This window comes from Brienomyrus brachyistius, chromosome 15 (assembly GCF_023856365.1).
Source record: "Brienomyrus brachyistius isolate T26 chromosome 15, BBRACH_0.4, whole genome shotgun sequence".
Lineage (NCBI taxonomy): Eukaryota > Metazoa > Chordata > Actinopteri > Osteoglossiformes > Mormyridae > Brienomyrus > Brienomyrus brachyistius.
In genome coordinates this window covers 7,083,688-7,102,820 of record NC_064547.1, presented here as the reverse complement: position 1 = coordinate 7,102,820, position 19,133 = coordinate 7,083,688, and the positions used below count along the sequence as shown (strand labels likewise).

At 44.1% G+C, this 19,133-nt stretch overlaps 1 protein-coding gene across 4 annotated transcripts in view; it reads right to left on the bottom strand.

The window, feature by feature from the left end:
- The window catches only part of LOC125708726 (catenin delta-2-like), a 260,750-nt gene that overhangs the window by 112,499 nt on the left and 129,118 nt on the right, over positions 1-19,133 (bottom strand). For all 4 annotated transcript variants that reach the window (XM_048976476.1, XM_048976477.1, XM_048976479.1 and 1 more), the window contains exon 8: positions 2,235-2,475. In XM_048976476.1, the coding sequence (XP_048832433.1) occupies positions 2,235-2,475 (241 nt within the window). The remainder of the gene's footprint in view (positions 1-2,234; positions 2,476-19,133) is intronic.

Genomic DNA, 19,133 nt, shown 5'->3' with positions numbered 1-19,133 from the left:
TCACAGATTTTCACTCACTTGCCCACACACAAGCACACACACACACACACACATACACAAACACACAGGAAGAGCATCCAGCAGGAAGTAGAAGGCACTGGACTTTTGTTTGGTTTAAACATCCACAAAAAAACCCATGAGTCCAGTAAAGGGACCAGGAAACACAACCGGTCAATCAAAATGGAATGACCATTTAAATAAACTGGGTTTTAGTTACATAGGGTTTGCTAAGAGATGATATGTTGAGCAATGAGCCACATATGCTGTTATGTGGTTACAATGTGCCAGATATTCACATAATCATGCCACATCATTACAACACTGTGCTTATTGTACATTATACCTACCACCCCCATTCATTCTGTGCCCTATAACACTGGCAACGCACGTGTCTCACATATACACTGTATTTACCTTATCATCTATAAAACTCCAAATTACCAGTTTTTCATCACATAATTGCACTATCCATCTTGGATTTGCACTGTGGGAAGTTTGATGTTGATACTCTGTGCACCTTAATTTCCCCTCGGTGATTAAGAAAAGTTTATCTATCCATCTGTTCGCAGTTATCCAACAGAATTTGAAAAAAAAAAAAGCAGGAATTAAAACAAGAATCAAGCGCAAACAAATGGGTAGATGACTGCCACTCAGTGCTTGGGCTGATTCGCATTCCTGACAGGAATCTGACGGGGGGGTCAGAGCAGGAATCAGGTGAAGAGGAACTAGCAGGTGTCCATAATGAAGAAGCCTGAAATAAAAATGCACAGTCTGTCCACAGGCCTGTTACTGCAGCAAATGCTTCCACAAGGACGTGCTTCGCCAAGGCAACCGTGTCAAATTATTCATGGCTTATGCAGATAACATATCAATTAATCAAACAATTTGAACCGGGTCAGTTCATTAATATATTATTCATGGCACATATTGTATGAATTAGCAGAGTGCACCAGGGTGATGTCAAATCGAGCTTACATGGTCATCTTTAGTGCCTTATATTGTACAGATATAACATAAAGTAGCATATATGGCTTCTATAAATTTAGAGGCCGGCAAGGAATGTGGATTGAGGGATGTGCCGCTAATCACTAATTGAAACAGATCAGGTCAAATCTTAAAAAAAAAACTAGAGGGAACTCAAAAGAAATTTAAAGAAGTACTGGGAACGTTTCTTTAGTTCTGTCAGAGTTTCCAGGATTTTATAAAGATTTGAGCTGTAATATATAAACATCTTACGCACTGAAACTGAGGAAACTCGCTACACCATCCTCTGTACTTTAACAGTCAATATATTGAGTAGTAGCATCAGTTAAAAAGCAGGAATATCAGCTTGTTATCGATGATTTATATTAAGCATGTTCTGGCATGCTTATTTATTTTCGATTTCATTAAATTCACCACAACAGTGAATTACGTGGTGGAAACCCAGGAGGTACTTTAGGTTATTGTGTGGTCATATGCTGTAATTACCCTGCTCAGCTGCCTTCACAGGAAGCATTTTTTTTCTCTTTTTTTTTTGCAATTCCTTTCCCTCATTGACAAACGTCAAATCTGTAATTACATTCCTGCTCCGTTCTTGCACTTAACCGAAACATCCAAGACTCCGGCCCTGGCAAAGGAAATAACGGGAAGGCTCAGAAAGACGATTTTCAGTTCCAGAGCCAACAGAAAGCACATAAATAAAAACAAACCCTGTTGCTGAGAAGCTGATTAAAGGCAGAGGCTTGATGCACACCATGCTTTCTTGGTAGAAAAAGAGGAGTTTTACAGATCCCAGTACACTGCTTGTAATTAAAATGTATTACTTTCAGGGCTGCAAGAAGCGCTTTGAAGTGAAATTCTTTTTGATCGTAACTCGCGGTTTTTTCGGCAAACAAATCCGACCGACAGCATGGAGTAGCAGGCAAGTCTTCCAGACACCCAGTGTCGTCTACAGGGCGTGCAAAAACAACTGATGGCATGGGGTAGTGGGCAAAGAACCGGAGAAAACCAAACTGCACCGGGGTGTTTGTGAAACCGAACAGCATCCATAGGGTGTGCGAAATCAACAGAGAGCATGCTGTAGCAGGTATCGAACTGCGTCGGAACCTTCAGGAAACCAGACTGCATCCTTTCGGTGGTCAAAACCAACTTACAGCACAGGGAAGCAGTGAATGGCATTCTGGGGTACAGAAGGGCAAGGCAAGCGGTCAGAGGGTGAAGAGGAAAAGGGAGAATTCAGATGTCGGGCTTACCTAGGGTCTTTCTGGATGCTGTCGACAGACGGTGACCTCGCCAATGTCCCCTCCGGGGGCAGCGCTGGGCCCGACTTGCTGTATGGGGAGTCCACAGAGGAGCAGTACTGCAGCGTGCGGTACGTATCGCCGTAGCTGGCTGCCGAGCCGGCATTGTAGCCGGGGCGGGGGTACGTGCCCGCCGCATTCTGGCTGCCTGTGCGCTGCAAGGGGACGGAGTCAACAGCGGGGGAGGACTGGGCTACGACAGGAAAGTAGGGACAGAGCAAAAAATTCAGGACCTGCTCACAGAAGCGGTTCACAAGGTCTAGGCAGGGGAGCAGAAATGGGGAAAGAGACATCAAGACAATGCAGGAGAGGGGAAGCGAGAGGCACAGGACACAGTCAGTACACTGCACAGTGCAAGGGTTCTCAAAACAGCCCGGGAACCTGGGCCCCGCAAACCAACTCTGCTGTTAAGCCTGAGACTGCATGTACCAGCTGTGAAGTGGGCGGAATAGGACAAAGCCTTGGGATGCAGACGGGGGGGGGGGGGGGGGGGGGGGGGGCTGCTTTGAGAACCACTGGAACAGACAAACACAGAATTTTTCAAGACACATCCACATCAGCTTTCTTTTACTGGAATGTGAGAGCAGGCGTTAAGTCCCTACTGGTAACAATGGGAAATTCTACCTGCAGTGGAATAAATGTCTGCAAAAATGGCTGATATTGGGTCACTGAAGAAGTTTACAAGGCATGTAGCCCAAGGGGTAGGTGAGTGGGGAGATTTATTGTCTGGTGGTGCTTTGGCCAGGGGTCAGGTGTTAGGCCTGTACCAGTAATGGACGTCCAGTAACCATCTTTACCTGCTGGATAAAAGGCTTCATGACCCCATCCTGACATCCCTGCCGCTCCCTATGACCCCACCCTGGCATCCCTGCCACCCCTTGATGACTCCATCCCAGGAGTCCCTGACTCCCCATGTGGCTTCAGTCTAGGAGTCCCACCCGACACCCCGAGAGTCACAAATCCGAAAGCAAAAATATTCCCAACATAAGTATTTACAAAATTTACTAAATTTGCAACAGCACAGAAACATGGAGTGTGTAATATCCATATTTACTTTTTTTGTGTTGCAGGCCAAACGGTCCGTGGCCCGTCTTAGTGTCATTAAGTATCATTAAGTATAGCGAATTCAGTTTCTGCATCTAGTAAAGGCACTTAGGCAATAAATAATAATGGCAGTAATTAGTGGAGCTTTCAATTAGCCATGCTAGGGCTAACCCTGCTGAAAATGCTCCAGACTGCATGATGAAGGCTTAATAAAATCCAAAACTAATTATTTGTGTGAACTTAATTTTCTGTTTTGAATTTACGCCACCAGTCAGAAAGAACGCATTGTTTTAAGACCCGATTTAAAATGAATACACACAACACTATCCCCTGATATTGTGTTTTATGCACGTTTTATAATCTCTAATGTTCATATATGAATAATGTACAGCACAAAGATAATCATAAGATTCACCCAGAGAAAATTATAATCGGCAGAGTTATTCCACCACTGGGCCTCCAAACACAACCCGTAACTCCCAGTTGTTCCACAGACTCTGCTTTCTCAAAAAAGGTATGTAGCCCTGAATAAAACCAACTGCTAAATAAATGAAATGTTAACCACAATGTATTTGGTGAATATTGATGTTGTTTATCTGGTTAAATTAATTAACCAATTGTTGTAGGTACATAACGTGTAAGGGGGTCCTGGGTTAAACTCGACACGATGCCGCTCTGGAGGAGACCATCCTCTAGCAAGGCCTTTTGTCGCTTTGATATCATCTTCGGCAGTCGAGGTTTCAGCATGACCTCTCACACTTAAAGGGGCACTAGCCGCAGGGCATAGAGTACATTAGTACCGAGTGCTGAGGCTGAGGGAAACGATTTCCGCTTCGGAATGATTTCCACACAGATTGGGAAGGCCTGTAGCGGCGATCGAACGCGAAAGGTCCCTGCAAACTCACGCTGGCAATGAGTTCAGGCCCGACGCAGGGAAGAGTATTATTCCCAATGGATTATGGTGGTAAACATTAGCCTGGGGGGTCGGGGGGGGGGGGGGGGGGAAGGCAGAAGATGACAGTGCTTTGTAATGGGGCCTTTTTAGGGGGGCTTTTAAGATAATGAGATATAAAGCTAGTGGTCAGTTTTCAGAATGAGAAGCTGTAAAATCCCTGAAACATTTGCTCATAACTGAAGTGCAAATTTCCAAATCTCAGTCCATTTTTTTTTGTTCTTTTTAAGATGAGACCTAAAGTCAGGCTTCCTCATCACGTTTCCGCATCGGGAAGTGAAACTCACTCAGTCGTCACAGAGTCACAGAACTTCCCTCGAATTTGCAAAACTCACTGAGTCCACAGAAATTCTCTCGAAAACGTATCTCATGGACGAATTGAGTTTTGGAGATTTGCTGTTTCATTCCTCGAAACAGCTTATCGTACTTCCTGTCCTGTCGAGGAGGCCTCCTTCAGGAAGCAATCTAACAACCAAACAAGAAAGCAGTTCTAACTATAACTAAATGCCCTTTCGTTGTATGATACAGAATCGAGGGGGGCGGGTTAGATGGGTCATAAACTTCCAGCCCTCTGCATGTCAAAGAACTGTGGGAGCTGTTCAGCAAAGATCAGCAGCAGGGAATAATTGGTGAACGTTCAGAGCGATGACTGACCTTCAAATTTTGCTGCCCATCAAATCTACATAGGTGGGTGTGCCTTTACACATGGGAGAACCCCTAAGCCACGCGCTGTAAATAAACCCTGCAGCGGTCTTCCAATATCTAAGGAAAGACTACCATGGTCGGACGAACAGCCCCACGGACGTCCATCAATCACCTTCCTTACACTCGCACTGCATCACCCTGTGGGGATACAGAGCACCCCCAATCTGCTGATGTGGACGTTCCACCCTGAAGGGCAGGTCTGGCTCACGTATGCCGAATACAACCTTCCCCCTGTAATGAATGCTATGATGAACAGCAAGCCGAACAGCCTCTTTCGGGGAAGCCGGGGTCTAACCATTAGCCTGCTCTTGACTATACACGCTCCCTTTAAGCAGAGAGGCACACGTTTCAGAAAAAAATGAGGGAGAAAAGTGCTTTCCGAAGATAATACTAAATTGCTGGCAATTTCAGCTTGCGGTGCTTATGTTGATGGAGGCACACATTATGTTATATCAGCCGTTCAGGTCGCTTAACCAAAGACCTCCTGCTTTTTCTTTGTTGTCCTTTGTATTCCTCTGTGTAACCCAAGCAACCCTGCATGTCCTGTTAATGTAAATAATGCCCAGGGCTTATTTAAGTAGCTATATAAAGCAGATTCATGAATGTGCATCCACACACTCCCCCGTTTTTCACATGGAACAGTCAGTGTATCCCCTCAAAGAAGTCAACTGCAATGTGGGCTGTACCACCTAGCTGCATAAATAGAGGTTGCCAAGTGTACTAATCATCACGAGGCTAACGAGAGGTAGCTTTTGCCTGTGTGGCTTCTCCGCTCTCACTCTCAGTCCATTCTCATTCCCGTGTGCCGCTGAGAGTCCAGGAGAGACAATCTGGTGGTAATGCGCCGCTTTCCCTGTTCGCCACCGATGGGATCTTATTTTGATCCACGATTCGTTAATTAGCACGATCTAAGCTGCTTTACTAGGCTCGGCTCCTGTTTCTGGGCTATAACCGTCAGTCTGAAGGACAATCCCCAATAATTGACCCGTCTTAATTACATTAACCCTGAAAAAAAGTTAATTCCTTTTCCCTTAAAAGAGCCGTTTCCCCCTGGAATTAATTTCAGGAGGTGCTAGGGTCCCAACTACTGTGTCAATGTCAATCGAATCGCAGTCTCATTATACCTCAATGGACATTGAAATGCTCATAAAATAGGTTGAACAAAGCTACATGCACTTACCAACCAGTGGACAGGAAATAATTACTGGAAGTTAGGATGACACCAAACCTGTAGTGCAGGAACTCTGTCCTTCGTACTGTACAGTGCCCTCCCTTTCAGCTTGCAGAGTAATACTTATTTGCATACATTGATGTAATTTTGGATTTGGGGTTTACCCATTTTTCGTTCATCCATTAAACAGCAAAGCGGTCAAAATTAAATTAATTTCCTTTCCTGCACTGGAATCCTGTCCAGGACAAATTTCCTGGCAGTGACCCACCCGCGACAATGACCAGGATAAGCAGTTACAATATGGATAGATGGAAATTTTCCAATCCAATTTGATGAAATTTACAGAAGTTTACAGATGAATGAGGTTTGCTGAATATTTTTTTGCAGCATTCTTGAAAACCCTTAAGTGGGGTCACTGGTAATTCTGCCTGGATGACTGAAGCACAGCGGAGAGCATACCATCCATCAGGATGTGAGCTTCTCTTACACGTCGCTTTGGTGCACACAGGGATATTAGCCTCTCACGGTCCGCCAGTAATGGCCCCCACGTTTCCCCTCCTTCTCCAACTCCCCCTCCGGTTCTGCGTTGCGCTAGGACAATCGGTATCAGCACCCGACACCACCACACCGAGCGGAGAGCCTGCTAACGGGAGGCTCGTTCAGATGACCCGATCAAAGACGTCACGCTTCCTTTCAGTGGCCGGTGGGGCCTTCAGATCTGATACAGGAGGTTTATGATGAAAGATGGTAACACCCCCCCCCTCCCCCCCCCGATTCTGCATCTATGCATTCAGTGACATTTAACACTGATTTGTTTTATTTCAGGTTTATTTCCTGGTCCTGAATTCACCAGTAGTATTAACTGTTGTCACACTGTTTTTAACCCCATGGAGGGATTAGTATAAGGGGGCAGTTTGTGGAATGAATAAATCATCTCTGTTCCATTCTTAATGAGTACCTGCAAGGGAAAGATTTATGTGTGAACAACTTAGAAATACTAATATCATGCTTGTGGACTACAGGAGGACATTGGAGTATCCAGAAATCCACACAAGCACCATGCATGCAAAACTAGGACTCGAACCCACAACCCTAAAGGTGTGAAGACCAATTGGTGCTCTCTGAGCTGCTGCTCAACTGCCAAAAAACTGTGCACATTATCGGTACATGCTATGCATGCTGGGAAAATGAGTCAACACGTAATTCATTAGGTTTGGGACGGCATTCTGCCAGTTGTCGTTCGGCCCTTTTGTGTCAATTAGCTAATGCTTAGCGGAGGTTCCCCTCCATGCTAAAAAAAAGTCTGCTGTACCTTTTCTAGGTGTGAGTCATGGGAGGGTGACGCCACCCCCCCCCCACCGGCATTGTATCCCTGCCCCTGGAATGAAAGCCGTCATGCAACAATGGACATTGAGGTGAATGGTCCCGCAAACCCGCTCCGTTTCCCGGGTTTCAGAGTACACACTGAATTAATATTCCCGTCAAACGCCGACTTTTGCAAGCGCACCCTCCAGACACGCATTACCATTCAGGAAGATCAATCCGGTGAATTCCTTTACACTCACTTTCACGGCAGATTTCAGTGCGACGCGGGTGTCCCGAACACACTCACTCGTCAGCACGGGCACGAATGAACCAGAAAGTTTTCTTTTAAATCAATTTTGTCTCTGGCAAAACATTCCTGTTACTCTCACCAAATCTTAAAAGAAGTATTTGTTACAGAAGCCTCCAGGCCACTAGGGGACGACGTTTGCGTCAAAGCCTCATCGCTGAACATTTGCTGCTCAGACCCTACCTGAGTCAGGTTGCCCATTACTAGTGGGAACATGTCTGAGTGTAGTGAGAACTCCAGGTAGCTGTAAAAGTCCAGGAAAAAAAAAGCTAGTAACTATGCTCTTTCAAAGTCAAAGCATTTTCTCCAGTAGATTTTATGCTTCGTGATCCTCTCCTGTTCCCCAACTGCTGTACGCCTCCAGCCTGCCTGGTTCTTTTTTATTTACTGTGCCAGTCCCTGAATTTCAGTTCTGCCTGGCACTGTTGATTGGTACCCTGGCTGCATAACCTGTCTAACCTCCTCACTCTCTGACCTGATTTCTACCCAGTCTGATTTCTTACCTAACTTCCTGCCAGTCTGATCTGTCCATGTCCCATCTTTCTGACCTGTCTGACATCCTGCCAGTGTGACCTGTCCATATTCTGCCTTTCTGACTTCCTGCCTGTCTGACCTGTTCATGTCCTGCCTTTCTGACCTGTCTGACATCGTGCGTGTGTCACCTGCCCATGTCCCCCCTTTTAGAGCTGTCTGACATCCTGCCTGTCTGACCTGTCCATGTCCCACCTTTTTACATGCAGACTTCCTGCCTGTCTTATCTGACATCAGTCATGTCTGATGTTCCTTTCGGAACGTAAACAAATCCTTGCTGCGATCTTGCCCATGCATACCTCCCCCCTCCCCCCAAGGTAGCTTCCCCATCTTCAGCAGCTACCCGAATCTTAGTGAAAATCAGTTTGCAGAGGGAGAAACCCAGAACGTGACCCAACTGCGACTCCTGCTATCAGGTTTCTCGAAATGTCAAGAGGGCATTTTTATTGAATAATGTGAAAAAATGAGGCTGGCGCATTAGCGTCGTTAATCCCGTCCATGAAACACAGCCCGGTGCACTATTTACCTTCCTCATACAAATGTTGTTGCCACACTTTAATCCCAGAATGTGCTTCCCTGGAGACCTGATAATCAGGGACTAACTGGGGCTTCGAGATGTTGTAAAACAGCGGGGATCGTCGTCATTATTTTTCCGGTTCAAAAAACTGCTGGAGTGTTTCCTTAACCAAAGCCTTAATGTCTAGTAAGGCTCTCATTTTAAAAGCATAATACATTCTATTGCTTATTATTGTTGTTTATTTGGTTACCTGTCAGAAGTTTTAATCCAAAGTGATGGACCTGTACCTATTTATATAGCTGGATATATTTCTTAGTAAAGGGACAGCCTCCTCCTTACTCTCTGGGTGGTTGGTGTAAACCAGTACTGACATCATAGATATAGGCAGCTGAAAAACAGCTCTAATTTTTAAATAAAGCTGCAACTAGCCTAGCTTAGCATTTCTGTACTGCAAATCAGGTTTTTATTTCCACAAATTATTTATGTCACTTCTTCGCTCGACATACAACTCGGTCCAAAACAATTAGCATAATTTACCGTTTCTAGCCTCCGCCTACGCCACCGTCCTCAGTTTCACCCCTACCTGGCGCTCAGGGGAATCACTCTGCATGCAACACACCGCGGGATGCCCCAGAGAGAGGGCGGTGATTGGAGGAGAGGTGCGCCTCACTCTGGGGGCGAGCGGTAAGGCATGGGAGCTTGGCACGTCCCTGAAGGACGCTGACGGAAATCCCAGCTGGCTGTTTCCTTCGACAGAACAAGAGCGACCGGATTCTGGAGACGTACGTCCTCCTACGGCTTCACGATGCGTCCCAGCAACAGCGCGAGCACCCTCACCTCCATATCCCGAGCCGTTTATCCTATATTTACTGTAAATAAACGGAAAAGCCAAAAGCAGGCATGCGCTGTGACGGAGCATTACAGCTAGGAGGCGCTGTGTCTCTCCAAACACAACGCCGCTCACGGGATATCGGCTCTCCGCTATTAATCACTTTTAATTAAGGCAGTGCAAAAAAGTATTCAATATTCTGCTGTTGACGAGAAGTTGGACTCTGGAGGCCAGACAGGAATTGATCTGGGGGCAGTGGAAAAAGGAGGTTCCCTGACTTTTGTTTATAAGTGAAGCGGGTAGCTAATTAACGCAATAAGTCATCGATAATATTTCTCGCGCACCTCTGTGAAAACTTGCTCAGAGGAGACATGTCATATAAGCCTTTAAATTTCCTCTCAGGTGGCTTGACACCTACACATTTTCTGTACAGTGGTAATGAATGCACCTCCCTCCACACCACCCCCGCATCTCGTTGCCCGGAAACAGTGACGGAAGGCAAAAGGTGACCGTGGCACGTGGATAGTGCGACCCCCCCCCTCCCCATCCAAACTCGCATCCGTCAGCACATGTTACCAGCACCATACATCATCTGTGAGCGCGTGTCCCGCGCGAATGCACGGCTGGTCATTAGGCACGCTTCGCTGCCGCCGCTCCGTGGTTCACGTCCCCGCATTACTCCAAATTGCACCCCCTTTTATCGTCCGACTTTAGGAGGGTAATTTATAGCTGAATGGAGCTTAGAAAAGGTGTGAAATTCAGGAAGCGACTCGGAGCTCAAACACTGCAGGGCTCATGAAATACATAATGACCAAAAGATCAACTGACTCCAGCCAACGAACTTTACTGTACGAAAGGCCTAACTGCACCCCAAAATGCCCTGTAAACACCTTTACTCTCATCATTGCTGCCTTACATGCATTATTTTTTAATTTAGTTATTTATTTTTAATCTTCACAGTTATTAAAATAATAATCATCATTTTCTTGTTAGTTGATTAAGAGATTAAACATTTGCAATCAAAACTTTGTTTCTTTCTTTATAACTATACACACAGTATTGGGACACCTGGCCATTACACCTACAGGAGCTTCTCTGACACTCCATTCTAAATCCACAGGCATCAATAGGGAGTGTCCCCCTCCCCCTTTGCAGCTAAAATAGCTGCAGCTGCCCCTCTTCTGGGAAGCCTTTCCACAAGATTTTAGAGTGTGTCTGCGGGAATTTTTGCCCAGTCATCCAGAAGAACATTTGTGAGGTCAGGCACTGATGTTGGATGTGAAGGCCTGGCTCTCAATCTCCATTCTAGTTCATCCCAAAGGTGTTTGATGGGGTTGAGGTCAGGGTTCTGTGCGGGCCGGTCAAGTTCTTCCACATCAAACTCACTCAACCATGTCTTTATGAAGCTTGTACACTGTACACTGGGGCACATTCATGCTAGAACAGAAAAGGGCCTTCCTCATAATGTCCCTACAGAACTGGAAGCAGAGAATTGTCCAAAATGTCTTGGTATACTGAAGCATAAAGAGTTCCCCTTTCTTCTAGCCCAACCCATGGAAGACAACCCCATACCATTAACGTTCTCCTGGCATCTGTCTAATCCAGACTCGTCCATCAGAGTGGTCCCCATAAGGTCAAAAAAAATGGGTATTCATCACGGTAATGTATAACTGAACCATACACACACACATACACCCATGCACACTTGACCACGAAGCTTACAGTGTGTGGGCAGGGTCAGCCATGAGTCTGGTACTCCCGGAGCATGTTTCATATGTTAATGGCCTTGCTCCAGGCCCCAAAGGCAAAGTAGCCTTTCTGTTGAGCATGATATTCACAGACCCACAAACTCACTGCCCCCTATGTAAAGTACGAAACATCTGCAATGTTGGCTCTTCGACGCTAATAACTATATATTCCCTGCATAAATCCTGCCTGACCTGTCCCATACAATCCAGCTGAAGGCGTTCCCCATCTCCGTGCTTCTTTTACAGAAACCGGAGCAAATTGGCAATGCGACGCCTCTGCACCCCAAGTCGATTACCCCACTGGCCACAGGAGGGAGCCTCAGAGCACCTGTTGAACCTCAGGGGTGACGGAAGCAAGCCAGCAGAGCTCGGGCGCAAGCTGTTGCCGCTTGGAAGGAGGGCAAAGACAGAGTGATCTGAGCCATTCTCCCCCATGCATCTTCAGTAAACCGATGGTGAACCAAAAATAAAGACAGGTTCAGACCGAGAGCCTGAGGCAGCTAATCAGGGAGAGGCCAGAACCCTTGCTCTGCGCTGGAGAAGGGACTACAGGGATTTTATCGGGGATCTCTACAGGCTGTATTCAAAGTAATTCACGTTCTCCTCACAGCTAAACGTGCTGAGCACCATCTTAATGAAAAAGAGAAACATCTACCTGACTGTGGCAGCTAAAAACAGTCTGCTGAAATGGTCTGACCAATACGGGCATCGCTGGAGACTCAAGCAAAAGTGTTGATTACAGGGAAATCGACTTGAAGACCTGACCGAGCGTTCCTTAGGACAACAGATACTTGACATAAGCCACAAATGAACTGTTCAAAGATCTGACCCACTGGGAATGACCTTTCTTTCAAGATTAAAGAGACAGCTTGTGATTTTAACGGGGACGTCCAAGTGGCACATCGTGAAAGGGCATTTATAACCTCGACACGGTATGGCTGATCTTTGCAATCACAATTCATGATGCGTGCTTTTGTACGAGAACCAATTACCGTGATCATGCTTATGAAATAAATCCCAGAACGATATGCAAGCGGATTCTGAGAACTAACACTTGCTTTAAAGAACCAGTGAGACCTGTCCTTGTACAACTTTAAAAACATGAATGTTGTTTCATAAGCAGCTTAGAAGAAACAACAGAAGCCATCCGCTAAGCTTCGTTTAGTCATTCAGATTCAGATTTTTCAGTCCACCATATCTCTACTTGAATGCAATGCCAAAAACCTTGACATTCCAGGTAATTACCAGCATACTTTCCTTACATATTCACCTGCGTACATTAGTTCATCACCCAAAGGGCTAAATGTTAATATTTCTGCTTAAATTCTTTGTCCGTTATCAAAATTTTACTAGACTTTTAAGGCACACTTAGCTACTTCTTTAAATAGAAGTTAAAAGGATGACTGAGTTTATTTAAAACTCCTTTGCTGAGCTGAAGACTATTAGCATGCTGGGAGAAAAATGTTTCAGAAAATCACAAACATTTGTGTGGTCTTTGTGTTCTTCAGAAAAGACAATTCTTTAAGGATCCAACCCCATCTCAGCTCCTTCTTATTTACTGTTTTCCAGAAAATTCCTAGTGGATATGCTTTCTGTCCTTGTCGGAAGAGCACAACGTCCAATTTGCCCTTTTGGAAGTACAATATCAAAGCAAAAGCACGCTGGAATGTCTGCTGCTGCGGCTTTCAGTGTGAAACACCACACGAGAGGAGCGGGGAGGAGCGGAGAGGAACGGAGAGGAGTGGGGAGGAACTGGGAGGAACGGGGAGGAGCAGATAGGAACAGGGAGGAACGAGGCGGAGCGGAGAGGAACGGGGAGGAGCGGAGAGGAATGGGGAGGAACAGGGAGGAGCGGAGAGGAACGGGCAGGAGCGGAGAGGAACGGGGAGGAACAGGGAGGAGCGGGGAGGAACGGGGGAGCCGTACGGCGACTGGGCAGGGGAGCCAGTTTAACTTCATACCTGATTTGGGTGAATCAGTGTGACTTCAGTGTTCATGATAAATCAAACTTTAAGAGGTCTGTAAATGTGTTTTTAGCTCCACATTTGAAAGTAAATAATATATTTAATGATAATAATCATGTGATGATGAAGGACTAAAGAAATTAGAATAATAAGAATAATAACAATAAATTATTATTATTATTATTAGTAGTAGTACTACTACTACTAGTAGTAGTACTACTACTAGTAGTAGTAGCAGTATTAATTCCAGACATCTACGGTACATACTATAAAAATATCCCAAACTCTTGTGGTAAAACCTTACACATAAACCTTAGACAGCATTACAGAGAGTGGAAGAAAAAAACGCACTGAACTGCTTTTGAAATTGTACAGAAATTCATTGTTACAATAATACTGAGATAACAAACCTGCCTAGTGATTTAAATCACATGCTTTATCTTTTATAGCATGTAAACTAATATGTTGACTTTGCCACAGAATTCTGGAATCGGTATTTAGCTTGGGAGACTGTTATCTAATCTCCGGTAGCAGACGGTTATAGGTACGACGCGAAGGAACGCTGCTCTCAAACCCACGTGCTGTTTCTCAGCATCTCGGCTGCTCCGGGTCCTCGCCCCACCTGTCTGCTTTCATTCGCTCTCCTCTGTTTCAGCTTGAATATCCTCCTGTGTGTTCCTCAGCGGTAATAATCCCAAGGGGACCAGTCGCACCACAGCCATCCGAATCTCATACAGTACGAGGCGGTGAGATGCACCGTGCCTTCCGTGCGTAATCACGTTCACCAGCAGACCGGCACATATGGCAGAAAAACAAAACAAAAAAGAAACACACTACTGGTGTCTCACCTTAGCGTACATATATATCACAGAGATTTATTTAGCTAGCTCTTTGACTGATCTGATCGGTACGATACAGTCGGCTACTGTATAATAAATCATAAAGAACACAAACGCATGGCCAGAACTTGTTTTCTTCCCTGGTCGTCTCACCTGTAGGATTTTCTTACAGCCACGTGCTAAACTGTGAACCTGGCTCTCACAGAATCAGTGGTTTGCAGCTGATTATATATTATATATATAGGCCCAAGACTGCCCAGGCTGAGATGGATAGTGGCAAACTATATAAAACCCTTTAAGGGCCATGCACAATAAAAATGCATCATTGGTAAAAGAATAAGTCTGGCATCCTGCCCGACACCCAAAGACACTGAGACCTAATGCCTTTGGAAAGGAGGAAATCGGTCCACAGCACACTGGCTATAAGTCGTGTTTAACTCCTGGATGGAGCTGGGACTGGGTCCAAATCAATCTACGCTAAAGAGTTGGCAAAAAGCCACAGCAGAATTTAACTGGACTATTCCAGGTCTGATTTGAGGCACAACAGTTAGGGAGATCATTTAAAAGAAGAATGTGGAGGGAATGTTATGGAACACCTAGGTGAGTCGCGAGCGGTTTTGGCTTTAAGCAGATCGATACTAAGATGCACCCAAAGGAGCGGGTAATCCATCCCAATAGCGGGTTATCCTTCTAGACACAAACAACTTGGCAATCTAGAAAGTTCTGTGAATGGCACTGCCATGTGTACCAAGTGGGAAACAACCAACAATCACAGTGAAAATCACTAGCTTTGAGATTCCTCTGTTGTAACTGAAGAATACACATGTCATATTACTATATGTCGAACATATGTACGCATTAATCTACACGTGCTTCATAAATCTCTCTAATACAGCAGCCACTGTGGCTCCATGCATAAAGCACTAGTGGGAATACTAAAAAGTCTCTTTAATTAGCTAGATGATCCCTTTGCCATCTAGATGGTGTTTACTCATCTTACAGAAGACTAGCTGACCTAAATAGGAAATACTCAATAAAGTTAAAACTGGGTAAAGAAAGCATTAGAATGTTTTCTTCCAAATCAGTGAGTGACATCTTGACTATTGCATTTCACTAATTCTACTGAGGGAGAGCACTGGTTACATGCTACATTATATTATTACATTACTGCCTCTCGCACATAATACAGCAGGATTCAGCAATTACTGTCAACCATGGGCCAGTTTTCTTCAGCGGTGCTCAGTTAGGCACCAGGATAGTTTTACAGAAACCTGGAATTGCAGCTATAAATTTTAAATGAGTTTTGCTTGAATATTAATTATTTTAAGAATAACTTAAAAAAAAATAACTGTCTACATCAGATAGCCTTTGTGGGACATCATTTTACTTTATATCTTATTTTTATTTCTTAGTATTTCTATATTCATTTATAATCCTTTTTTACAGTCTTACATCTTACATTTTATTAATAATCTAAGTAGGAAGCTGCGATGAAAACCCACATATACAGCAGCCCTTTCTGGATGAGACTGGCCACCCCTGCAGTGTGCAGATACAAAACACTGCAGCTGCAAATCCTAAGATGCTGTCACAGGATATCACAAAGCACTCAAATCGCTTCACTGGGAAAAGAAAAAAAAAAAAACACAGTTGCATTCACAGACTAACATTTAGCACTTATGCGAGCATAATGTCACTTTAAACTGCACATAGTTAACAGCCTGAATGCTTTGTGTGGTGTTCTTTCAGGAAGAACTTAAATTATAAGGCAAAAAAAAATTATTAAGGACACTTGCATCTTGTCCAACAAAAGCAGGACCAGCTTTGAGGAGAAGCAAATGAGAACCTGTGCTATAAAACTTTTCATCATGAACACTGAACAGCTTGGTTGCCATGACACCAGGCAGATCAATTGACTTTGAGTAGGAACATTACGGTACATCTGGAGCAAAAACATGGGGATCACAGGTCTGACCTCATTTAATCCTTAAAAGAGAGCTCAGTGTGCCCTGTGATCACCCACTCTTTCCTGGGGTGCCGATAACCCATCTTAATGAGGCCACGGCGGCTGGAGGCGTCCTAACCTGGGCGCAATGTCTTCCAGAGAGGCCTCGGGCCGTGATCTCACTCCCAACATGGCTTTATGGGTTCAATAAAAGATGTGCAGCTCAACAGAGCTGCGACTGGAGAATTGCTCTGCTTGGCAAATACAAAAATGTCAAAAGACCAGCGATGGTGGAAATTCAGCTGCACAGTAATTCTATCCAGTCTTAAAAATGACAGGAAAAAAAGGTGGGACAGCAATGTAGATGGTCCAAACCCACTTCAAAGGACACGATATCAGACAACAATGTCTTCAAGGCGTTTGACAAAATATTCACTGGGGGGAATTCTAAACCCTGAGATGAAATCAAGCTTGTGTTTTTTTCTTCCGGCATCAACAGACAATATCATAAGATTCCAAAGATAATTCTCCATGTTTTCTCAGAAATAAACCTGGGTTCTAAAAAGAAGGGAGGGTAGAGTCACCGCCCATCTTATGAGAATCGGGTGATGATGAGCTCTGAGGTTAATATGACTCGCCTTGACTCGCCTCCCATTCCCTGTGGGGATGTTTTGAGTCATTTTTCATTGATTTACAACCAGCAAAATACCTCAGTATAGATGCCTACCCCAAAAACTATGATTTTCCCATTTTTACTGAAATATTCTCCTTCTAGTATAATTCATTTTATTTCATATTTTCCTTGTAGAACTGGTACTATTACATTTGTTTGTGATTGTCCTGTCCTGCTCTAAGCCCATCTACCGCTAATAAGGGACGAATCACCCAATAAACACACATTTAGCTGCCAAGACCCATGTCACATGACACTATTATCACTACTGTCTGCCACACACATTATGCTGCTTTTATTTTTTAAGCTGTACTAGAACTGAGTGAGAAGAATAACCAAACTATTCTGTTTTGCTGTTTACTGTTTGTATCTGCAGCCTGCATCTTTTCCCCAATATCCCTAAAAGGCAACAACCATGAATAAACTTGTTTGGTTTTCGGTATAAAGTGGTTCTGCTGTGGTACGGATTCCTACAAGCACAAATCAATCAAACTATGGTGGATTTCTTCTTCAGTTAAACATTAGTATGTACGACAAACAGAAGAATGTGAAATGCTAGGACTACCTAACAAATTTGTTTAAAATGTATCATAATAATAACATTTTATACAGGAAATGATATCAATAATAATAACAAGCCTTACTGGGGAGGCAACTTTTATAACCAACCATTCATCTTTCAACCACTTATCTTGGTCAAGGTCAGAGTTTGGGGAGGGGGGTTATATATATATATATTTATATATATATAAAATTATATGGTCTTTTTATATCATGGATTTTCACCTATCACTGATGGGTCTGGAACGTAACTTCCGTGATAGGCTGTATAACGTTAAATTCTTTACATGTAAAAATCGTTTACCCTTGATCACATGACCTTGATCACATGTTGGTACTACTGGCAATTTACTGTGCCCCAGAGATAAGTTTATCGGTCTGTACAGTTATTAGTTCCAGCCAATTCATTTAAAATCATGGCACACATCACTGCTCACTAATGTACACCCTGACCAGACTGCCTGGCACAATCTGATTAGAAACAGCAGAGACAGCCCTGAATAGTTTATAATTGTTACATCAGTACACTGCACAATGTTAGTTAGTGGACAATGCTAAAGTGAAGACTCACATGACAAGGGTATACTGTCACGTTTCCATCATACAAGTCCAAATAAGCCAACTGGGCGAGGTTACACATTAGGCAGCCTTTGAAAGCTAGAAGTGCTCTTTTTAAACGAGCTGGTCGATTTGGGGCGGTTGGCAGGATGACGTATGTGCCTTCGAGGGACACATTAGTAGCAAGCATAACGAGTGGGGATCCCTGCCTCTGAGACTCTCTGCAGGTTTTCAGGTTAGCTTTCTGCTAGCGGCTGATTTATACCTGAAGTACCAGGTGAGCTCAGATTTGATGCAAGTAATAGCTTCACCAAAGCAATTAAGTACCCGAGGTCGCGTGACGAGCAAGATAAATCAGGTCAATTGGCGCTGCTCCGCACGGACCAACTAACCGATGCAATGACCGACGACATGTTTACCGTCTGCCACCTTCGGGGGGGGGGGGCTGATATATGAGGCTACATGGTAAAAACTGGCAAATTAACACTGCCGATATTCATTTTCTTTTATTGATTTATTGAAGTTTGGAGAAGCATGCATAAATTACCGTAAAGTCATCTGCATTATATATTGGCAATTCTTTTCTGACACGTCTTTTATTTTTTTGTAGAAAAGACAATCTGATTTCGGCTTGGGCAGTATCTAAATTTGTACACCGTCCAGATATTATGCGGTGGTATAGGGTACTTTTACGGTATTTTCAGCTTTGAAATCTGGACGATAAAATTCGATAACTAGCTGGTGGGGATTCCCTCACAATAAAATTTGCAGAGCGGCGATTTTTATTACCAAGACTTCATAATGCTGCAGCTCACTGAAAATGTCACGGTAAAGCGCATTACCTTAACACTGCCTAAGCTGAACCTGCTATCACGCGCAGTTGTTTCTAATGGCAAGCATGTGACTTTCCTCCTCTTCCTGTTACTGTGTTTCTGTCTTTTATGATATTCGGGATTCAAAGCCATTTTGGACACACGGGCCCGCAAGTTTCATCAAATAAGTAGCTAATACAGCAAAATTACGAATCTCACACTTTCAAAGCTGCCTTAAGTTTTCTTTACCTGTATTGTATCGGTGTAAGAGTTGAATTGCATGGCCATATAAGCTACAAAAAATTATGGCGGCAGTTTAATCCACTAATGCAAGGTCCATTTACAATGCTGATGTTAAATATTAACTCCCACATCATTAATGGCTCCAAG